Source organism: Colossoma macropomum, unplaced genomic scaffold, assembly GCF_904425465.1.
Source record: "Colossoma macropomum unplaced genomic scaffold, Colossoma_macropomum, whole genome shotgun sequence".
Taxonomy (NCBI): Eukaryota; Metazoa; Chordata; class Actinopteri; order Characiformes; family Serrasalmidae; genus Colossoma; species Colossoma macropomum.
Window position 1 is genome coordinate 11,175,382 of NW_023494803.1, and position 25,064 is coordinate 11,200,445.

General features: G+C 39.1%; 1 protein-coding gene across 1 annotated transcript in view; it reads left to right on the forward strand.

Moving 5' to 3' along the window:
- larp1b (La ribonucleoprotein 1B) overlaps positions 1–23,677 on the forward strand; it is a 61,862-nt gene extending 38,185 nt beyond the window's left edge. Inside the window, 14 exon segments of the mRNA XM_036594187.1 lie at positions 1,795–1,939; positions 2,157–2,331; positions 3,698–3,891; positions 3,893–3,979; positions 5,246–5,305; positions 7,152–7,514; positions 13,297–13,411; positions 14,983–15,140; positions 15,405–15,511; positions 15,836–15,999; positions 16,324–16,468; positions 18,735–18,844; positions 21,128–21,255; positions 22,662–23,677. Of these exon segments, the coding sequence (XP_036450080.1) occupies positions 1,795–1,939; positions 2,157–2,331; positions 3,698–3,891; positions 3,893–3,979; positions 5,246–5,305; positions 7,152–7,514; positions 13,297–13,411; positions 14,983–15,140; positions 15,405–15,511; positions 15,836–15,999; positions 16,324–16,468; positions 18,735–18,844; positions 21,128–21,255; positions 22,662–23,153 (2,443 nt within the window). The 3' untranslated portion in view covers positions 23,154–23,677.
- Positions 23,678–25,064: the final 1,387 nt, after the last annotated feature.

Genomic DNA, 25,064 nt, shown 5'->3' on the forward strand with positions numbered 1-25,064 from the left:
GTTTCTCATTTTCCAGCTTTGAATTTTCCCTTGTGGCTCCCAAGGTGGTTAGATAGGAAAAAATGACTCTTCTTAACATTTGGGTTCTTAACCCTGCCCTAGAACTAAAAGAGCTGTTTTCCCTTTTTTGGGGGGCTAATAAATATTCTGATGAGCTCTGCTCTGATTGGCTGATATGCTGGCTTACACAGAAGCAACATGACGAAATAGATACAGACAGGAAAATAAAATGAACTTCTGTATAAATAAGCTGGTCCTGATATTGTTTAGTTAGCTATGCTGGTTGCTGTGAGCTTGCTAGTGTCTAACACTAGCTATACTAGCTACTCGCTTTCGATCTCGACAACAACACAAAGTAAATTAAAGTCTCACTATGAAACTCTCGGTTTAAGATGATCTGCTTAAACTGTTAAAAGTAATAAAATTTCACAGAACGGCTGCTTACAGGCTGATGTTGGAGTTGTGATGCTAATAAAAGTGGAACTGCATCTCCGTCTCTTCAGGGTCAAACGCTGAGCGACGCTGCTCGATATCGTCCAAGCTTTGAGAAACTGTCCGGAGTGAAGTGTGCAGAGTAAACTAACAACTTTGAATTAAAGCTGTCTGAGATACTGTTAAAGATGTGGGAGCTGAAGTTGGCTTCCTATTCGCCATCTTGTTTTGTGAGTTCCTTTCCACCTTAAATGGTGCCGCAGTTACTTTCTGGTGTCTGTACAAGCTGTAGCATTTAAGGTGGAAAAGAACATTCGATTAAGAAGCTGGCGAGTAGAAAAACCAGCTTTAGCATCATTTAAAGATGAACATCAGCCTGCTGACGGTTCGGTTCTTGTGAAGGGAATAGAAAGTGCTGACGTTGCTGTTGCTATGCTGCTGTTGTTTCATCATATTGTCCACTCCTGGTGCAAATTACACTTTTTTTTCTCTGAACTTTAAAACTGTCTACCTGATTTCAGCTGTGTGGGTGTAGTTGCTACTATTATGGGATATCTCTATACGAATCTCTCTGTAACTTCTCCACATCTTTTATCCAGCTCAATTTGAGACACTCTGGCCCAGCATGTCTTCCTCTGTGTGATTTATGTGACATTCTTTTTGCTTAACCGCAACATACGGCCTGGAGCAAAGAGAGATAGTAAAGGAGGAGGGGAGAAAGAGAAAGTGGTGGTATGGTGGTATAGATATGGATGAATGGGTCAGTCAAAAAGAGAGAAAAATAAAAGCTGTCTTGGATGGACGTGTGGGCGAAAGGTTAATGACCGGAATGGAGGTACCAGAAGGGTGATTTTTTTTTTTGTGTCTCTGTTCAAATAAGGTTCATTTTGACAGATAGGCCTGTCACAGTTACATTCTTACAGTTATTGGAGCTAATCGCAGTTGTTTTCTATAGCTGTTACATTTCACAAACATACGTTTATATCACGGCAATCAGAATTGATTTATTGAGGGGTTAATGGAAGTAAAAATGCAGAAATGCATTTATTGAGAAAAATCATGGGTCATACAAAAACAACAAAAACTTCTAAGTTGATGCTGTAACATGTTTAGATGGTGGTTTAAAGGAAGGTTTGTGTGTTTGATACGTAGCTAATCAGCTAGATTGGCCATTTTAGGCTTGAACTTTAATATAGTTTCCAAAAAAAAGACACATTGTTCATTGCAATTATTTATAAGCCAATATGTATTGATATATAGTTTTATGATTGTAACAGACCTTTTGGTAGATGTATTTTTTCGTTGGAAAATGTGTGGAATTTTTAAATGTATAAATTGTTTGCTTGTTTTTTTTTTTTCCAGTGAGTACTACTTTAGCTTGCACAACCTGGAGCGGGACTTTTTCCTGCGGAGAAAGATGGACACCAAAGGTTTTCTGCCCATCTCTCTGATCGCTGGCTTCCGCCGTGTCCAGGCCCTGACCACTGACATCAACCTCATCATGGAGGTGACCTTTTGCCCTGACCTCTAATACTGACAGCTGTTGCATGTTTCAGTTGTCCCAAAAAAACTTCCTTTAATTTATTTTTGAATTTATTTTTAAGTACATAGTATCCCAGGATCAATAATAGCTTTTAAATAAGTAAGTATTGAGTAACCTATTAATGATAGATTAAGAATAGATATGTGTATGAGACATAATACGTTTGTGTGTTGATCTCCAGGCGGTTAAAAACAGTGATGTGGTGGAGCTGGTGGATGAGAAGATCAGAAGAAAGGAGGATCCAGAGCACTGGCCCATCCCCGGACCCCCTGTGGACTCCCCTCGCACAGACTTCACCCAGCTCATCCACTGCCCTGAGTTCGTCCCAGGACAAACCTTCACCTGCCTCAATGCAGGTACTGCTTTGAGCTGTTTCATTTGGTTTAGTCTCAGTGCAGGAAGCAGGACTGAGTGCAAGTACAGTCCACTATATACAGATATACTCAGTATAAACAGGATAAAACTAGTATTAGTATATTAGTATATCAATGTGACACTCTTAATATTAGTGTATTAGTATATAATTAACATATAAACGTGATACTCTGATCTCTTTTGACCCTGTTACTTTGTGTCTCTGGTCATATTGAGCATGATTCATCATTTAGTAAATTCTTGTTTTCCTGTAATCTTCCATGAAAATGTTGAGTTTTGCTCCACCTCTAAAACCTTTTCTGATTTTTTTTTTCATAAGTACATCACCGTGCACCAGAGGGTGGGGCAAAATAATATTATCCAACAATACATTTCACTTTCTCCTCATACCACCCACACCTATTGTGGAGAGAAAAAACATATTACACATGCTGCATATAGTTACTTGAATAGGCAATTCCAAAATTTGGCTGCTCCTTGTCAATTAATGTTTTTGTTGATTTGTTTTTTGTTGACATTTTGCTGGGTGAAAAACAGTTAACACATCATCTGCAACAAGAACATTTTAATGTACAATTACTGTTGAACATAATAATGATAATAATAATAATAATTAATGTTTACTTGTATAGCACCTTTCATACATTAAAATGCAGCTCAAAGTGCTTCACAATACAAAGCAAAAACAGTGGGAGAAAAAAGATAATCAAAAATAAAATAAACAAGTAATAAGTAGTAGAAAAGGAGATGTATTAATAATTACAATCGAAAAGCACAGGATAAAAGTATAAATAAAAAAAGAAAAAATACAAAAAATGCAACTAACAAGAAAATAAAAGTAATAGTAATATTCCAGTAAAAATAAAAGAAACAAAAAAAGACATATTGGGAAAAATAAAAAAAAACATAAAATGTGGCTGGTGCAAAAGTTATAGCATGTGTTTTTACTGTAGTACAGCTATAATAACTATATTATAACTGCAGTGCTGGTGTACGCAGCCTACAGAAGGTGCTGAAAGCCATTTAAAAGCTGTACGCTAACAAGAGGGCTACAAACAAGGATTCTGTCAGAGCAGCATACAGCGCACTGCAGCTGGGCTTCAGCCTGCACTACTGTGACTGGTTTGAATGGTCAGACCAGGGAAATGCATTTCATCAATGTTTAGACTTTGACAGTCCTAGTTTTTATGCTGCTTTTTGTCACCAGACATTGACCATAAAACCAGTCATTCGTCCCGTCCACATTTCTTAGAGCTAGAGTCTCAAAAACCACAGACAAAAGAAAGAAATGATGAGCACACATACAGAAAAAGCCACCACATTCACCTAGTTCGTCTGCCTTTTCAGGCTCAACCTCCCCAACCAATCAGATCACAGTCGAGCCCACCCCTGCCACAAACGGCCAATTAAACGGCAGCTCCGATACCGAGGCCAAACCCAACTCCAGCGAGTCGTCCGAAGCGGAGTCCAAAAGTGTGTCCAAGGCGGAAGAGAGGACCCCTGCTGGGCTGTCCAACAGCGTGCCTGATGCAGAAACTCTTTCGGGGCCTGTCCAGCAGTCTGCCTGACCGCGAGAGCCAGTGGATCCAGGTGGAGAAACGGCACAGGAACACCTCCGGGAAGAACAAGGTAGAGACACACACGCAAGTATAGAGGCACTGAACTGTTCTCCATGTGTTTTTAGTTTAGCTTTTGTTTCAGCTCAGTTTAAGAGATTGAAGTTATTTGGCAAGAGAATTAAATTAACCCCTTAAACTCTAAGGGTCTGTATGTGAGTCTAGACCTCAATTCCTCACTCATAATGGCAGAAAACTGTACGGAAATACGTTAGGCCTTGTTCACACAGCAGGTAAAAGTAGCCCAAATTTCCTCTCCAAATCTGATTATTTTGTTTGGCTGTTCACAATATCTTTTAAATGTGTCCTGTATGCGACATTAGTCTGAACAGACCAGCTCCTAAACTGACCCACATGTGCAAAAGAACAATGCTTCACTTTGCTTCACGCGGCTCATTCAGAGGTAAACAATCATGACTTCCAACGAGCGCCAGTCGCTCCCGGAGGGTTTAGTTTCATCTTCACTGGCGTCACAGGAGCAATCATGAAGCTTCACTGACCCACAGCTGGGCTCATCACCCAGGATGTGTTTTGTAAAATGTCCTCGGATTCTTTAAACTTTGCTTTCAGACTTTTTAACTGTTCTTTGACGCTGCAGCCTCGTTCTCCTCCAGCCGCGTTTGGACATTTCTTTCAAAATCTCTTCAAACACAGAGCGGTTTGGATAAACGCCTTCTAATTTTTTGGTGCTGAAACATCAGCCTAAATGTTTGAGATCTCAGCTGCGCAAAATTATGAAGAATGTGGAGCTGGATTGACATAAAAGTTGCATAATTTCCATTTGCATTGCCGCATATTGAATACGTATCAGATTTCAGTACCACATATGAAAGTGTCTCAAATCAGACTTGAAAATGTTAGATTCAGTGTGTTTTTGCTGTTCACGTTTGAAGAAAAAATTGGATTTGGGTCACTGTTACGTGCGGTGTGAACAAAAAATGTATTTAAAAAAGCAAATATTGAAATGGTAACTAGGTTTTGCACAATAAAACTGTGCCTCTGTGGCTTTTTTGGGAGGTTGACATACCATGTCAGGTTTTATAAGGTCACTATTAACTATTCTGCGTAAGGACATACTACTTTAAAATGAAATTGGTATGAAATGGTGTTGCTCTTGCTCTGCAGATATTTTCCTATCACACATTTTCATCATCTTAACCTCAATCATAACTCACTGTTCTGTGTCTGTCCTCATGTCTCTGCTTATAATTAATCTGTTCTCTTCATTTCTCATTTCCCTTCTTCTCTTTTCATTCTGTTCTCTCCTGTGCTTCCTAAGCCACCTGTCATTCTTCATCATCTTTCTCCTGTTCCTCAGCTTGAGCCTTCCCCTGTAACAGTTGAGTATCCTCCCTCATGTGTTTCTGCTTTTTCCTTTTTTATTCCTTCGTTCATTGGATGCTTTATGATTGTGTTTTTAGAAAAAAAAAATAGGAACCAGATGTGTCCATTCATCTTAATGCATTTCAGTGATTTATAAAGCTCAAAACTGCAGCTGTGTACATTTTCATTGTAAACAAGTATCCAAGACTAAATCTTAAAGATGGATTTAGTTGGAAGAAAAAGAAATTAAGCAAACAAATATTATATCAAATAAAATAATTTAAAAAAGAAGTGTTGAATGAGTCCAGAATGATGAACAGAGCTGTAGTAGATTATAAAATAATGAGAAAACTGTAGAACATCACAACTTCTAATAAAGTTTATATCCAGAATAAAGTTCTAATAAAATTAATATCCAGAATGAAGTTCTAATAAAATTAATATTCAGAATAAAGTTCTAGTAAAATTAATATTCAGAATAAAGTTCTATTAAAATTAATATCCACAATAAAGTTCTAATAAATTTAATATCAAGAATGAAGATATAATAAAAATTATGTAGAATAAAGTTCTAACAGAGGTAAAAATCTCAATTTATTAATAATATAGTTGCTAGGGATGTGGGAAAAAATCGATTCTTAGATGCATCGCGATGCGGACGTGAACGATTCTGAATCGATTCACAAATGTCAAAAATCGATTTTCTAAATATTTAATTTTAAAAGTAGTCTTAAAAGTAGACCAGTTTCTTGTAAAATGTCTCTCATCGTTCGACTGTTTTATGAGGCTGAAGTTGCTTCTCATTCTCCAGCTTCTTGTTTGAATTTTCCCGTTCCACCTTAAATTCTGCCTGAGGCGCCGAATGTAAATGCGGCACCGTTTAAGGTGGACCGGGACAATTCGAAAGAGAAGCAACTTCATCTTTGCGACTTTTAGTGTTTGACAGTCTCTCGTTGCAGATTTAACGTACCAGGAAATCAACTGCGCTGCTTAAAATTGCAAATAAGTCCATTCATCTCCAAATGTTCATCTTAAATTGTGCCTTTTCGTTCACTACTACCCAGGAGAGACATCGTTGCTGTCTGCAGGCCAGTTCTCAGCCGTTGAGAACCGGGGCTTTCGCGCTATGTTGCACACGCCCCGTCTCAAAAATATTTTATTTACACAGAGATCCCACCACTCTCTACAACGAGACCAAAACCGAAGTTATAAAATCACTAAAGAAAACGAGTAGAATAGCTGTAATGTGCTGCATGGACATCTATTACCACTGGATCTTGTGTCACCCTTACAGCGCATTTTATCGCAGATGAGTGGCAGCTGCGTCTCATGTGCTCCAAACAGCAGTGAATGAGAGCCTTCAAGTTCATTTGCCGCATCACTTCCATTTTTTGATTTATTAATAAAAGATATTGGAAGTAAATGCATTATGGATCATTACAAATACTTTGCTTTAAAACTACCAAGTCCTCAGACAGTAGGAAAATAGAAATCCTGTATAGCAAAAAAAGATGCATCAAGATGCATCGATAATCGTTTTACAATCGCATCGCAGCCCTCTGAATCGTAATCGCAATCGAATCGTGAGGTGCCTAGAGATTCCCACCCCTAATAGTTGCATTGCATATTTTAGTTGGTTGTAGCTGGAATTTTATTTACTTGTATTTGTTTTTGTTTTTTTTTATACTTTTTGTGCTCTTTCTTTTGCTCTTATTGTTTCTTCATTTTAATTGCTCATTTAAGTTTTGAAATAATATAATATTGAATAAAACACCTTTATAATATATAAATGTTCATTGCATAATTCAGCTTGAATAACTGATTTTATGCTCACATTATTGTTTATATGATCTGCTTTGCAGGTGCGCTCAGAACCGGTTCAGTCCGGTCCGGACCTGCAGCCCGAGGCCGACCAGGAGGAGCTGGACTTCCTTTTTGATGAAGAGATGGAAAGATTGGCCGCGCCTCGCAAAAACACTTTCACTGATTGGTCAGATGACGACTCGGACGGAGAACTGGATGACAGAGACGTGAACAAAATCTTGATCGTGACTCAGACGCCCCCATACCTGCGGAAACACCCGGGTGGCGACCGGACGGGGAACCACGTCTCCCGCGCCAAAATCACCGCCGACCTCGCCAAGGCCATCAACGACGGACTCTACTACTACGAACAGGACCTGTGGACAGAGGAGGACAAACTGCTGGACAGCACCAACATTAAGGTAATGCAAATCACTCTCACATAAAAGGATATGGAGTTATATTGTAAAAATGGCTAATTGCTATAAACTGGTGTTAAAGGAAATTAAAGGAGCAGACGTTTGAGTTTGCTTCCTTAATTTTGCACTTAAGCTATAAGGCTAATGTAACAAATATTAATACCCCAACAATTAACATTGTTCAAACTGCATGTGGTGTCTGACACTGTTATCTATAAAAAAAAAAAAGGCAAAAAAACGGATGATTTTCAGGCTTTGGGGTGCCGCTTATTAGTTATGCAGCATAATTGTGTCCATGTTTATAGATAACTGTATGTCATACAGTTTTTGAATCCATGTAAGTCTATTATTGTAAGTGAGAGTACTTACAGGGGAATTACACAGAGTTTTCCAAATTTCTGCATAACTCAGTGTTTGAGACGTAAACAGAGTGATTCAGAGTGGTTTGGTGTGAAATGGTTCAGATTTATTTACAGTGGTTGTGATAGGAACCAGGACTCGCCATGACTACAACACAAATATAGCCATTTTATTTATTATTATCCAAAGCCACCAGTGAATCTACATATGAGTTTCTATATGGAATGTTGATGATGGTAAAATAGTGGAAAATCTGAAATGATAAGATTTCTTTGGGGACTATTTTGGGTTGCATTGCATTGCATGTATCCCTCCACAGTGCATACAGGTAAAAATAGTGTTTTAGGCCAAAAGCCTCTCAAAACTATGGTAGAACAATCTCTCATACATCAGGCAGTGAATTCATAACCATTTAATGTAATAACTTTCTGTGAGGGAGCTTTTAGAGGTGGACGTCTGGTTCCTATCACCACCACTGTGAGCACAGAGCATTTCACACCAAACCACTCTGAATGACTCTGTTTACATCGTAACCTTTGAATTATACAGAGATTTTGAAAAAACAGTGGAATTTCCCTTTACTAACACCACATGGTTTAAAGCCAGTGAGATGTTTTAGGCATGCAGTGGAGTATTTTTGTCCATTACTTCTCTGAACTGTCGCTTTATTATGTAAATATTTTAGCAAAATTGTAGGGCTGGGTGTTGTTACTGAGAAAGATTTGAATGACGATTCTTGAACAATCCTTTTTCGGTGCCTTCTTTGAGACTATAAACTGGAAGTGGGTGTAGCTTAAACCAGAAATGACTTGCTGGAAGCGGATCTGTTTAAGTGGATCTCGGAAATTCCGACTTCCCAGTTCAAAAAGAGCGCAACGCAGGTACTTAGATTTTAAAATGTTGTTATTGAATGACCTGTTTTTTTGATGCTCTGTAGGGTTGATGACATTTGGTCAATACCACAAGAGTACTGAACTTTCAGGACCCAGCCCCAGTGCTGATGCCATACAAATTATTTTCACCTTGAATAACCAGGCCAGGTCTGGCATGGGCAAATCCCCTAAAACACAGCAGGTTAAAAACCCAGTTAAGTGGATCATTAAACCAAAGGTCAAGTATCTCAGCCTTGGACACAGAACACCTTTAATGTCATGTTTATACACTGCCTTCTGTACGGAGATAATGTTATTTAGCTATTGTATGAATAGAAATGGATGTTTACAGTGGTGCTGTGCTTGTGGTTATATACTCATAGTTTCTCATCCCACAGTCCACTCATGTAAGAGTTAAATACTCAAGAGACGACATCCATACTGCACTGATATCGATCTCAGTGCTGTATTTGTACAGCACTGATGTCAGTGGTAAATATGCACTAGGGCATTACCCACACTCCTCTGATGTCAGTATTAAATAGGCCAAAAATACTCAAGGGCACACATTCATACTGAACTGATGTGAGTCTCGTATCTACACTGCAGTCTTCTTAAGTGTTAAAGGGGAGATCCACAAATCTTTCAAAGTTTCTGCATAATTCAGTCACTGATATGTAAACAGAGTGATTCAGAGTGCTTTGGTGTGAAATGGTTCGGATTTCTTGACAGTGGTGGTGATAGGAACCAGGGGTCGCCATGACTACAACACAAATATAGCCATTTTATTTACTATCCAAAACCACCAGTGAACCAACACGAGTCTTCTGAGTTTTATATGAACTGCTGATGATGCTAAGGTAGTGATAAGTCTGAAAAAAAGTTTTTTCTAGAACGGAGCATTTCTGAATAACTTTACATCTTAACCATTTAATTATGGAGAAATTTTAAAAAATTGGTGGAATTCCCCTTTAAATCTGCTCTGGAGTGTGACCCACACTGCACTGGTCTAAGTGTTAAATTCATACTGGGTCATGCTCTCCACTCCGCTGATTTTGAGTTACTGCTTAGAGTGTCAGGCCTCAGTTCTCTCAGATATCACCCAGCACGTATCCTTTACATGAGAACCAAATGCACAGAGATCCCAGAATGCATCTGTTCCTAAAATAAACCCTTATTTCTCACCGCTGCTCCATGAGTAGCCTCACAGGAACATCAATGCTAATGACCCTAAAGGCCAGTGAGTTGTCAAGGGTGGTTGTATAATTACTGCAATTTCGAACATTAGTACACCCTATAATAATAGCAATAATGATTATTTAATGATTATTATTAATATATTTTAATTGTGTGTATTGTTTTTTAATATGCAACTAAAGAGTCTTGGAGTACAGTGGACTTTAGGAAGTCTCTGGCCACTCAGATACAATTAGAAGTGTTCCCTTTTACTTCTCAACATACAGATGTGCGAAAGGGTCCATATCATACATCATACATTTTTACACAGATCCTATGAGGTCTGTGTGGATGTATACACAAAAAGTCAGTAAGTCACTGAATATATATTAATATTAAAGCAGCCTTCTTTGAGTCATTCTAGACACTGGAAACTTATTGATTGCACCATAACGTAGTGCATGAGATTCGTATTTAGAACTACAAAAGAAATCCATTTTTGTTCTGAACAGAAATCTGATACTACACCACATGTGCCGGTTTCATTTTTCGCTTTACCAGGGTCATCTACTCTTTATCTTAGTTTACTTTTCCTTTCTGTAGTTTTTATCACGTCTGTGTATTTGACTTTGGAAAAACAGGAGTAGTGGACATGGAGAGAGGGTGAGAGAGTGGACGAGAGTAGTGATGGAGAAATGAGATCAATGAAAGACACAAAAAGAATGAATGGAAAGGATCCTCACCTGTAAATCCAGGACAGACACCGGAATAGAAAACGGATATCATTCAGATTTTAAAACAGAAAGTATATTAGAAATAAAATAAACCTGAACTGAACTGATCATTGCATTTTTATGTAGGTTTGACTTTATCACATTTACGTTTTGAAAAGCTGTGCCCATGTAGTCTTAAATGCATTGAAATAGTGTTACTGTTAGTGATGTGTCATATGAAAAGGAATCAAGAGAGCAGTAAATCTCTAAACATGGGCTTTTGGACGCCATCATTTCAAGCCGTTGCAGTTTCGCATTTGTGTGAGTTTTGCCACCTGTGCTCACAACACTAAGGCCCTACTGCTTATCATGGTGACTGAAGGTGAAAGTACGCCTGAGTTATTTAACCCTTAGAAGTTGAGTTATCACTTCTATACAGTAAATGTATACTTCTATAAATATACTTACATAATAAATGGCATAGTTATATGATTCATTTTATTTGCATTCAATGCATAGGATAGTTCTACTTACAAACACAGATGTGGTGTGGATTAAAAAGTAGGTTCTGTACTGTGAACACAATTTCTCCACTTGTTTCAGTTTGCTTTGAAGTACGCTGTGGGCTTAGGGGTCAGTGTTTCTGGACAGTTTCGCTGTTTTTTTTTATTATTATTATTTCTGCCCCTGGATGTATCCGTCCACCATAAATGGATTGAAAAGTTTTGTTTCGGGCCGAAATGTTATAGCAGAACTATCATACACTGTCTCAGATGTCAGGCAGCATATTTCTAACATTCATTTCATGTAACATCTTTCTGTGAGGGAGCTTTTAGAGGTGGATGTCTCGTTCTTATCACCCTCACTGTGAACAATTCTGACTCTGTAAGTTCTATAGAACAGAGCATTTCACACCAAACCGCTCTGAATGACTCGTTTGCATCTTAACCGTTTTTAGTTTTGTAGACATTTTGAAAAATCAGTGGAATTTCCCTTAAGCCTAGTCCTGGGCTACACAGCATTCTAAATGGAGATTCTTCATTGAAAGCAAAATGTAGTCCAGGATTAGACTTAATCCCTCTCTGTTACAGAGAGAAAGAGGGAGAGAGAGAGCACAGAATTGAGGGAGTTCTGATATTGCGTTAGCTGTAATTTTAAATAAATATGAAAAATGTTCTTTGAAAGTTCTCTCTTTGTTTATTGTGTGTTTGTATACTCTACCAAGAACTTGTCCCATTTCTGTATGCTTGCTTTGGGGTCAGTCACATGCTCAGGTCAGTCCTTCCCATATGCAGCTTGGTTGAATATGAACAGAATGGTCCTCATAGCTCACTGCCACCATCTTAATGCTTTTCCTGCAAAGCTTCATTTGGTGCTTTAACAGATGCATGCTTTGTTTAACCTCCTATAAAACCCTCAATCAGACTGCTGTTAGTGCTAAACTGACCTATAAAGTATTTGTACAGTTTATGTGAAATAGGTCAACCATGGAGAAACAACTCTGAAAATGGCAGTGGACAAGTGTAAAGCTTGCATTCAGATCTCTAAACTGTCTGTTAGATCGCATTACTAAAAGCTATAATTACTGCAAACCAATTTAATTAGAATGCAGAGTGAAGATGGTAGTAGGTTTCAATCTACACTAACAAAGAATCATGCAGATTGGAATAACTTTCACAGCCAGATGTGGGTCCATCCACAGAGCTGAAAGCTTGGAGGTGAATATCTGACCGTTAGAATTCCAAATTATCATAAAAATACACTAAATACACCCGTGTGAACAGCCCCAGTCAAATGACGATGTTGATTTTCTATGTGAAAGCAAGTTAACACATCGTTTAAAGGGAACATATTTAAGTATAATATTTATATATAAACATATAATAGAAATTGTGGCACGCTTTTGCACAGGCCAATTTTGTTTTCAGCAATTAAACAGTGTACATTTAAATGTGCAGAAGTATGTGCATAGTTCATTGAATATTATTAAAATCAGTTCTAATCGGTTCTAACATTCCAGTATGGGTGCAGTTGAGTCACCTTTTCCTGATGCATTTTAACAGCCCTACTGTCGGCTGTAAAGCTGGTGGTTTAAGCTGTATTACGGTCATTCGGGACACAGTGTGACTAGAAGGGCCTTGAGTAAGACCCTTCACCTCAAATGCCCTATCGTAGAATCTAATCCTGCTTAGCGTGGTGACGTTCTAGCTTCACTGCTCACTGATGACGTGGCGTTAGAGCGTGTAATCTGTGCAGTAAGCTGCGTGTGTTATTTAAAGGGATAATTCAACAATGAAACTTTTACTGCCTGTTACACATTTAGCAACAACTAGCTTATTACAAATGATCAGACTTCCTGTCTATTTCCAGTAACTTACCAGAAAAACAATATCACTTATCAGAAAAACAGTGTTGGTGCCAATATTAGTGACCGTGCTTCCTTAGGAATAAAGCAAAAGGCCACGCCAACTTTTTCCTCTTGTGATGTCATCACTCAAACCTTTCAGGTGTTTGAACCAAAAGAGTTTCAATATGTGCTTTTGACAATAGTTTGGAAAAGAAAATTGTTAAATCATTATTTAGGCAAAACCTGCTCTTTATGATGTGTTAGTATCTTAAAGGAATAAATATGAACATAAAATAAATGTGTCTCTCCATCAGCAGGAAGTGGAGAACTTCAAAAAAATCAGCATGATCAGCCAGGACGAGTTTGACACGTTGACACCTAAAGTACCCATCGATCCCAAACAGGAAGTGCCCCCACCTCCCCCTTGCCAAGGTATTTTTTTTTATTGTATAATATCGTCCTGTGTACTGTTAGCGTAATACGTAGATACACTGGTGTTCAAAAGGTTGGAATCACTGTATATTATATTAATTATTATTAATAATTGCTGTTATTTTATTCAATAGTAACTTACACAGTGTAGAATAAAATGATGTAAGCTCGACACAAGAAGGTATTTTAAGATATTATATTCAGTATATTTCAGTGGGGGTTAATATTAATATACTGTAATTATTAAGATATATAGGTTTTCTACCTGAGCTTTGACATTTTAAATACAAAGCACTCAGGATGTTGATTTTATTAGTACTGTCTGTGCTTCTCTGTCATTATAGAATCTATAAATTTTTTATCAGAAACAGTGATTCTAAACTTTTGACTTCTGATTCTAAACTTCTGAACGTTGTTGTTTTTTATAAATGTGTGTGTGTGTGTGTGTGTGTGTGTGTGGTGTGTGTGTGTGTGTGTGTGTGAGAACACATATAAATGCCATCACTGTCCAAAGAAAAACAAGTATCTCTATCTCTAAAGACAAAAGGAAAAACCTGCCTAACTTTATCTTTTTTTTTGTTTTTGTTTTTTTTTTTGGTGAATTTTTACCCAATTATCTCCCCACTTTAGTCGTCTCCAATTCCACCCGCTAGTTAGGGCTCCCCCAGTCACACGATACTATCAACGCTAGGAGGGTGAAGGCTAACACAGGCTTCCTCTGAGACCTGTGAAGCGCTACCGCATCTTCTCAGACTGTCGCTAATGTAACATCACTGGACAGCTGAACGCTCAGAGGAAAGCGCCAACCGCCAGTTCTGTTACGTCAGCTAACAGATGCCTGCGCTGACTAGCATCGCGTTGAGTGATAGGGGGAAAAGGGGGGCCCATCCTACCCAACCAGAGAGAGCAATTGTGCTCTCTAGGACTCCCGGCCACAGATGGCTGTAGCGTCACCAGGGATCGAACTCACGATCTCCTGATGATAGGGGCAACGCTTAGATGGTTGCGCCGCTCAGGAGCCCTAACTTTATTTTTTAATGTGAAAAGGTATTTTATTTCAAAATGATTTTGGAGCATTTTTATTAGTCTAATTATGATAATATTTACGTAATGTATAGGGCAGCTGCCGTGTTCAAATGATGTAGAAAAATAAAAAATAAAAACATGTTTTTCTTTGGACAGTGACTATAATTTTACAAGCTTGACAGCTTTTTGGTGCTATATAGAACAGTTTTCAAAAAGGTGCTGCATAGAACCATATACAACACATTGTCCATCGTTCTGAAGAAACATTTAACCATGAAATGGTTCTATATAAAACATACACATACACAAACACTTGTGTGCATTTACACATTCCCTTTACTAAAGAACCCTTGAAGATCCATCTTTTTTAAAAAAAAAATGTGGATATACATGTCTGTGTGTGTGTGGGTGTGGGTGTTTGTGTGTGTGTGTTTGTGTGTGTGTATGTAAATATACATATATATATATGTACATGTATACACATATAAATATATGTGTATATATACACAACTGCTCTTCGGGCTTATGTTTGTTTTTTATTCTAGATGAGTCCAGCATGGCCCACTCTGTCCCCGCTGATGTCCCAGAACCCTCCAGTGCTCCCCGGACCCCCCGGACCCCGCGCACACCCGGCCGTCAGGACCCCACAAAAACGCCCCGCTTCTACCCTGTTATCAAGGACAGCGGCAACATTGATGGAAAGGTACATACATGAATGTGTGCATTACCTGCTGTTGGGTGAAAGCTTGACTTTTCAATACATGAGCAATACATTTAAAGTGATACTGAGGTTACTCTGACATGCTGTTATCTATAAACATGGAATAAATTATAGACAAAAGTTTTAGGAAGGGTTCTTCTGTTGTTTTTAATATACAGCATAGTGTATACGGATAAGTGTTTCATACAGTGTCAGAAACCACATAATAAGTCTATTAAAGATTACTGAACACCATTTCCCTCTCAGACCCCCCGGAAGAGGAAAACTCGGCACAGCTCTAATCCGCCGCTGGAAAGTCATGTGGGCTGGGTGATGGATTCCAGAGAACACAGACCACGCACCAACTCCATCAGGTTAGAGTCACATCACAGCTGCATGAATGAGTCCACAGCAGAAACATGCTGGTACTGGTCACTCAGACCACCGAGCAAATTCATCATTCAGCATGTTTATCGTAAAAACACTGTGTTTTCATTTAACAAGCATTCGTCAGTACCAAAAGTCAATCAGGTACTGCTTTGAAAACGAAATATTTGTTAAAAACATTGCATTAATGAGAACATTGGCATCATTTCAGCTAGTGTGTTTACAGTTAGTGAATACAGACAAAATCAGATGTTACCATCAGTTCTGTGTTATGAACTTCTGCCATTGTCTCTCTCTTTCTCTCTAAGCAGTAGTTCTAACGCATCTCCGTCAGAGGGCGCCCCCTTGCAGTCAGGCAGTTATGGCTGCACCCCCCAGTCTCTGCCCAAATTCTGGCACCCGTCCCACGAGCTGCTCCAAGAGAACGGCTTCACCCAGCAGGTTTACCACAAGTACCGCCGACGCTGCCTCAACGGTACACACACAGATACACAGCAGGATTCACACATACGGTCACACAGTGATCATCACACACAGCCAGAGCACTCAATTTCCTCTTAAACAACCAGAACGCTCACTTTACTCTTACACATCCAACACACTCACTTTTCTCACACACAGCCAGAACGCTCAGTTTCATCTTAAACAACCAGAACGCTCACTTTCCTCATACACGAAGAGAACACTCAACAACCATACACAACCAGAACACCTCAATAAAATGCAGTAGCATGGACTCTGTCTTTCTTTACCTGGTGTATCAGGTTGGTTTGTGATGGTTTGCTGTTTTTGTTTGTAGAGAGGAAACGGTTGGGAGTGGGTCAGTCTCAGGAGATGAATACGCTCTTCAGGTTCTGGTCCTTCTTCCTCAGGGACAACTTCAACAGGAAAATGTACGAGGAGTTTAAGCAGTGCGCCTTGGAGGATGCCAAAGAGAACTACAGGTGAGAATCAGGTGCTTGGTTACTAAGCTTCTGGTGAGATCAAGATGCTTGGTTTCTAAACTACAGGTGAAAACCCAGGTATGTGGTTATTAAGCTACTCGTGAGAACCCAGGTGTGTGGTTATTAGGCTACATGTGAGAAGCAGGTGCTTGGTTACTAAGCTGCAGACAAGAACCAGGTGTTTGGTTACTAAGCTACAGTCGAGAACCAGGTGCTTGGTTACTAAGCTACAGATAAAAACCAGGTGTTTTGTTACTAAGCTACAGATAAGAACCAGGTGCTTGGTTACTAAGCTACAGATGAGAACCAGGTACTTGGTTACTAAGCTACAGACGAGAACCAGGTGCTTGGTTACTAAGCTACAGAAGAGAACCAGGTGATTGGTTATTAAACTACTGATGAGAACCAGGTGCTTGGTTACTAAGATACAGACAAGAACCAGGTGCTTGGTTACTAAACTACTGATGAGAGCCAGGTGCTTGGTAACTAAGCTACAGGAGAGAGTCAGGTGTGTGGTTACTAAGCTACAGGTGAGAACCAGGTGCTTGGTTACTCAGCTACAGATGAGAGCTAGGTACTTGGTTACTAAGCTAACTAAGTTAATAAGTGACAGGTCAGTAGCATGTGTTGGTTACTAAGATGAGAACCAGGTTTTTGGTTACTAAGCTACAGGTGAGAACCAGGTTTTTGGTTACTAAGCTACAGGTGAGAACCAGGTATTTGGTTACTATACTACAGATGAGAGCCAGGTATTTGGTTACTATACTACAGATGAGAGCTAGGTGCTTGATAACTAAGCTACAGGTGAGAGCCAGGTGTGTGGTTGCTAAGCTGCAGGTGAGAACCAAGTGTTTGGTTACTAAGCAACAGACGAGAACCAGGTGCTTGGTTACTAAGCTACAGACAAGAACCAGGTGCTTGGTTACTAAGCTACAGGTAAAACCCAGTTGCTTGGTGACTTGGCTGCAGATGAGAACCATGTGCTTGGTTAATATGTTACAGGTCAGCAACAGGTGCTTGGTTGCTAAGTTACAGATCAAAGCTAGGTGTGTGGTTACTGAGCTACAGGTAAGAACCAGGTGTAAACTACACAGTACACTCTAACAGGGACGATTGTTTTAGGTCAGACACAATGCATTGTTACAAAAAATTCTGTAGTCAAATCATCAGCAAACACCACGCCTGCTGCAGGATTCCTCTTGAGGTACAATGCTGAACACATTTAGGGAGTAATTGGGTGCGGTCTGATAATGTGAGAGCTGGTGAAGCTGGTCATAAATTAATGGGCTGGCATAGCACAGGGAGCTAGTGAACAGGTCGTTCCAGTTCTGAACACTGTCCGGGTTATGTTTGTGCAAGTGTGTGTGTGGGAACAGCAAATATTGAACTCAGGACTTGCGTATTAAGTTTCTTTTTTAGAGAAACAGAACTGTTATGTGCAGTAAAGATTTGTCTTAAATATGCATACTGATACAAACATGCTATTTGAGTATTTAAATGTGCCCAAGCATAAACATATGTTCACATTAACGTGTTGCATGAATGCACACTATTTTCACTTGTATGCACTTACCTTAGCATATGCATATACGGTCACATCTAATTAATTACAGCACTAGTTCGTCATAGCGCTGTTGTCGGTTACTACTGATTATATATAAATGCCCTATGCAATAAAATGTTTTAGAAGAAACATTTTGCAACTTAAGCATGTCTGGATGTGAACACCCAGGTCAACCTTGCCCTAAAATTTACCTAAAAAGATGAAATCTGTTGAAAAACAGGTTTTCAGGATTTTATAGTGTAGCAGTATACACCTGTGCTCTTCTGTAAATATGCACACCTGTGCTCTTCTGTAAATATGCACACCTGTGCTTTTCAGTAAATATGCACACCTGTGCTCTTCTGTAAAAATGCACACCTGTGCTCTTCTGTAAATATGCACACCTGTGCTCTTCTGTAAATATGCACACCTGTGCTCTTCTGTAAATATGCACACCTGTGCTTTTCAGTAAATATGCACACCTGTGCTCTTCTGTAAAAATGCACACCTGTGCTGTTCTTTAACAAGCAACACTGAAATTATTTAACTAGCTAATAGCAAATCTCCCTGACAGCATCATGCTAAGTTGACGTGATTTGGGCTAGTTTTCTTGTAACCTTGTGTACCTGTGCTTATCTGTAACAAGACACACATGCTTTTTTTTGTAACAGTGGCGTATATTTGTAGGCACCTGCACTCACCTGTTGCTGTGTTTCACTGCAGGTATGGCTTGGAATGCCTGTTCCGCTTCTACAGTTACGGTTTGGAGAAGAGGTTCAGACCTGAGATCTTCAAGGAGTTCCAGGAGGAAACCTTAAACGACTATGAGAAAGGTACACATCTGACATGGTAAAAGACCTGAACTCAAAATGTTGTGTTGATACTCTTTCAGTGACCCAATGGGTCTGTTTTGAATTGAGTCTGACCAATATGCATTACTGTGCAAAAGTTTGGGCACCCCTGGTCAAATTACATAGTTTGTTGATTTTCTAAGCCAAAACAGTTCTTTGCATGCACAGTTAGTGTTTATTTGCCGAATTTAACATATTGAGGTGAAAAAGAAAACCTAAAATGTGTATATATAATTTTTTTTTCCCCTAGTGTAAAATTCAGCAAATAAATAGAAATTATGTTTGAATTGTGTTCTGTAGATGAATTCTTTGCCTATTTTCACATAGAAAAACAAAACATGTAATTTGACCAGGAGTGCCCAAACCTTTGCATACAACTGTATTGTTTTGTATTGTATTATTAAAATTGGCTGATATTAAGCTTGAATGGATTTATTGGTGACAAAACACCAACAACCTTGCTTTATATGTGTGCACTTGTTTATTTAAAGTTTCTGATTTTTAAAGGGGGGGTGGGGGTTTGTTTTTTTTTGGTTGAAAATCCTTTTGATTACCCAATAATGTCCTTATTCTGTAACAGCCCTGAATAAGACTTAAGCAAGGCACCATTTGAGGAGCTTTCCTAGCCAGTCCACCAGTAACTGCCAGTGAATCACTATTGTGTTGTTGAACTTTGGCATCGAATTGCTGGACCAAAATTTACTCAGCCTAGCCAGAGTCACGCTCCAGTGCTGTAGTTATGTGTTGTGAAGTTGCGAAAGCGTCTTATCAATTATCAATTAATCTGCTTGGGCTCAGACATCTTGTCTTCAGTCAACTCTTGTACTTGTCTGCATCACATAATGACGAGACGTGCAAAGGCCACAGTGCTTTGATCAGTTTAGAGTCATTGATGTTTTCAGTGAGTCATACGGGTCAAACATTTGTCACATGGGTCACAGGTTGTCTGTCATGATTAAATAAACATAATGAATGGTTACTGTAAAAAGTGCAGTGTTTGTTCAAACAGAGTGACTGAGATTCGCATTATGCAGCTCTTTGTAAACATGTACGTGGACATGTTTGTGCTATGTGTGTGAACTGTTGTGTGAGCATGCGAGCAAGTATCTTTCTGTGTTTGTTAGGGTAATATCCTTATTTAACTTTGGAATTATCCTAATTTATCCTAATTTAACTTTTAATTTATCCTAATTTATCCTAATCTAACTTTTAATTTTTAATTTCATTATTTAATTTAATGATTTTCTCTTTTAAATTTATTATTTTGATCATGTTTTAATTAGGTTTTTAATGTTGCTTTTAATTATGTTTTTCTATTTGCGTTTACTTTTTTAAACAGCTCTCACTTGTAAAGCACTTTGAATGACAGCAGCGTATGAAAGGTGCTATATAAATGAACTTGCCTTGCCTAATGAAAGGCATTGGTGCACCATGATGCATTAAACTGAAGATGACTGCATTGATCGTAATTAGTCAAAAACATTTAATAAATGTTAATGTGCGCGCTTGTTTTTGGCCAAAATGAAATTCCAAACGTTATTATTAATTAATATAATATTCATATTCTACTACTGCATAAATTGTTCCACTAGTTGAATTTGTATATGCCATTTATTTTTTAAGGGCTGTCAAACAATCAGATAATTTATCATGATTAATTGTATTTTTTGTTGTCCTAGTCGCTTAAATTTGACCCTAAAGACAGATTTGTTCCATTATTGAGACAATGCGTTTTGTTTTAGCTATATGAGTGGACAAAATAAGCTTAATCAGAATGTTTTAAATAATGAATGAACCACTAAGTGAACAGTTTTAAGTTTTCATCGCTGACATCCAGTGAGAGCAACAGTGTCTGCATGTTCCAGCAGATAAAGTGCTCAGTGAGTGTGTGTTATATATAGTCAGTGGTTCAGCTCTTTCATGATTGTAGCCTCTCACTCTCATTCACACAGCTCATGGATTCTTGTTGCAGTGGAGGCTCTCCAGGGAAACTACAGCTCCACCAAGCTGCTGCTTTTGTTAGTTTGCTGCTGGTTGATTTATCCATAGGTCTCTTCAAGCACTGTTCAGTGTAGTCTGCTGAAGGTATCACTTTAAAGGTTGTGTTTGAATGAAAGGGCTACAATCACTGATTCTATCAAAGCAACATGCGGTGCGCTGCAGCTGGTCTTCAGCCTGCACTAGTATGAATTGGTCGAAAGATCAATCTAGAAAAATGTGTTAACAGATAACTAATCTCTGCCTGTGTGTGTTGTTTGTGTCCAGGTCAGCTGTACGGTCTGGAGAAATTCTGGGCGTTTCTGAAGTACTCCAAAGTTAAGGGCCAGGTCATTGACCCCAAGCTGCAGGAACACCTCAGCAAATTCAAGAGCATAGATGACTTCAGGGTGGAGGTGGGTCTGTGAGAGACCAAGGAACCAGCACAAATACCAAACATTTTAAAGCGATAGTTCAGCAGAGAACACAATTTCGATAGTTTTCCCAAATGTAGGCAATCAACCAGGACATGTTTGCTGACAAAAATATGTTTCATTGCTACATTTAGGCATTTTGAATACAAAACAAGATTCTTTGATGATCACAAAAGAAGTGACAAACCCAAAAATGCTTTAGTCTATGTTTATATCCTGATCAGGCATAACATTATGACCACCTCCTTGTTTCTACACTCATTGTCCATTTTATCAGCTCCACTTACTATATAGGTGCACTTTGTAGTTCTACAATTACAGACTGTAGTCCATCTGTTTCTCTGATACTTTGTTAGCCCCCTTTTACCCTGTTCTTCAGTGGTCAGGACCCCCATGGACCCTCACAGAGCAGGTACTATTTGGATGGTGGATCATTCTCAGCACTGCAGTAACACTGATGTGGTGGTGGTGTGTTAGTGTGTGTTGTGCTGGTACGAGTGGATCAGACACAGCAGTGCTGCTCGAGTTTTAAACACTGTTTCCATTCACTGTCCACTCTATTAGACATTCCTACCTTGTCAGTCCACCTTGTAGATGTAGAGTCAGAGACGATAGCTCATCTGCTGCTGCACAGTTTGTGTTGGTCATCCTCTAGTCCTTCTTCAGTGGTCACAGGACGCTGCCCACAGGACGCAGTTGGCTGGATGTTTTTGGTTGGTGGACTGTTCTCAGTCCAGCAGTGACACTGAGGTGTTTAAAAACTCCAGCAGCACTGCTGTGTCTGATCCACTCAGACCAGCGCAACGCACACTATCACACCACCACCACGTCAGTGTTACTGCAGTGCTGTGAATGATCCGCCACGCAAATAGTACCTGCTCTGTGAGGGTCCATGGGGGTCCTGACCACTAAAGAACAGGGTAAAACAGGGCTAACAAAGTATGCAGAGAAACAGATGTAATTGTAGAACTATAAAGTGCACCTATATAGTAAGTGGAGCTGATAAAATGGACAATGAGCATAGAAACAAGGAAGTGGTCATAATGTTATGCCTGATCGGTGTAGATAACAGTGTGTCGTACAGAGTCAGAAACCATATAAGCAAGTCTATTAGAGACTACTAGTCTGTTAGAGAGCTCCACACGGATTGAGGCAAATGTGTAACCAATTAGGCCTGCAGTTAGCACAATGCTAATTAGTGGGGTGTAAGCTTTGATTACTGCAAACTTCAAACACCAGACACGTCTTGGCTGATTGACTACAATTGGAGAAAATAGAAAAAACTTCACCAAATTACCACTGCAGCTTCTTATTTTGGCTATATTTGTTAGTTTGAGTTTGATTTGTTAATGAGTGACTGATAATAATTCCAGTATTATCAATTCCAGCCACCCATGGGCGATGAGGGGGGCCGCAGGCGGAGACACTCATCCTCCGGAGGCGACGAGAGCAGACGCAAACGTCACAACTCTTCTTCATCATCCTCCTCAAAACAGGCCCCGCCCACCAAGCCCTCCAATCATCCTGCTGCTGCAGCGGCCAAGATGGATTCAAACAGTCGGTCAGCTTCTCCAGCAAACACTAAAACCACTTCGGCCAATCAGGGGCCAGCCAAGGCAGCCTCAGCCCATCAGTCAGGAGGTGTGGCGAACAGCAAAACCACATCAGCCAGTCAGCCGGCTGCTGCAGGGCCCGCCAAAGCACCCTCAGCCAATCAGAAAGCAGCAGCAACATCCGCCAAGGGCACCACAGCCAGTGAGCCGGCTACAACAACGAAGGCCCCACCCAAAGAAAACGTGAAGAAAATTCCACAGTCTGAAACGCGCAAAGGAGAGTCAGCGGCAAGCAAAACCAAAGACGCACATCCGCCAAAGAAATGAGTTCCAGACTGTTTGGTGCTTCGAGTGACCACTGCTTCTGATCTTAGCCTTTTTTCCAAGGCTGATTGAGGTTTACGGTTTACACTGTAAATCTGTTCTACGAGTGAATCAGTCAAACCGTTAAAGTGAAGCCTGAGTGTTTAAACCATCACAGCTGCATTGATTTCACTACGTCTAAGTGTCAACCAGAATGTTGTATTATTTGTCCTAGCAGACAGATTTTGACTCTTTTGTTTATTGTTGTTTTGCCGTTTCAATCAGGCACAATCAGTGGACTGCAAAGAATAATGGGAGTCAAAACGTTCTGCTGTGAAGTTTACGAACACTGCATCTAATGCAGCTTATGGACAATGTGTTCACGTGTTGAATGTACATTTCTCTCTGTTTTATTTTATCTTTAGGGGTGCCTTACATTTCAAAAGGAAAAAAAAACATGACAACAATATAACCTAAATGTATCAGGAGGATATATCGAACTTGATTTTGTTTCTAAGGTGTCATAACTTTTGCTGTTTGTGTGCCTGAACAAAGTAACGCGGTCACAGGTGGGAAACGAAATGAAGCAAGCTGACCTGTAATAAAATACAACATTATTTGCTCCAAAATCTCAAATTCTATACATAGTAAACTACATTTTGCTCTTTGAAGCTTGTGGAAGGAAAACCATGACAAAAAAAGTGACACTATACAGAGTTTCTTGACGCGTAGCTTGCATTTACCTGCATTTATGATACGAGTGTTAGAATAATTCAGAATAATGCTCAAAGCCAAAAATAAAAAGGTGGGATTTTAATCCGCTATTAAAATCCTCTTATTTTAATCTGCTATTTTAACAGATTTGCTGTTCGTATAGTGTGACCGGTGAGGGTGAGGACACCACTGTCCCTCGGGGGTTACACAGAGTTGTGTGGAAAAGAGCTCCAGGCTGGGCAGTGGGCGGGTCACCCCTATTCTTTTTTTGATTTTGACTTAAATCAGAAACATATCTCTCTACTTGAAGTTTTATTTTCTAAGAATTTTTATCTTTTTAAACAAAAAGGAGCTATATTTCCAGAAAAAAAGTTTTAAATTCTATTGGAGATGGGATATTTTTTTTTTCCTTTCTATTTTGAATGATGTAATTGATGATAATCCTATTTTTTATTGCTTATACAGCTTATTTGGATAATGCAGCTATAAAATACAAATAGAAACTGTACATAAATATTGTGAGAAATTACTCTTGATTTGGTTGATTTAATTTTTATTCATCCGTATTATTGTAGTATTGTTTTGCGTGCGCTGGTGTGTTTAAATGCATGTCAGGTTAATTTTTTTTTTTTCTGCTTAATAAATTGTAACATGTACAAAAAAAAATGCATATATAAAAAAATGTATTAAAAATCTGTTTATAAAAACCCAATCCTATGCATTGTTTTGTGTCATTCATAAGTGAAATCTGACTCATGTGGAGTCTTACCTTTATTATAGATTGCTGTAAAACATGCATAATTATGAATAATAACTTTTTTCTTATTGAACTGTGTCCAGAAATGTATGAGAAAGTGTATGCATTACATGTAACTTGGGCAAGTTACACAAAAACAAAAAAAAAATAAACAACAATAAACTACAAATCCCAGACAATGAGCACCAACAGATGTGCTTTACGGTGCGTGGTGGGCGAGTCCAACTGATAGCTGACCAATCAGATGGAAGTATGTGCTTTCTGGACCCAACGACAGCGGACCAATCACGTACTCGCTCCAGACCGAAATGGGCGGGACCAAACAACAAAGGGCCAATAATACGTCTCCTAGAATCCAAAATATTAGGGGGTGCGAACAAAGGAGGACCAATCATGCACGACATAGATTCCAAAACAGGGGGAGTGGAGCGACAGAGGACCAATCACGTACGATCTACTGTCCA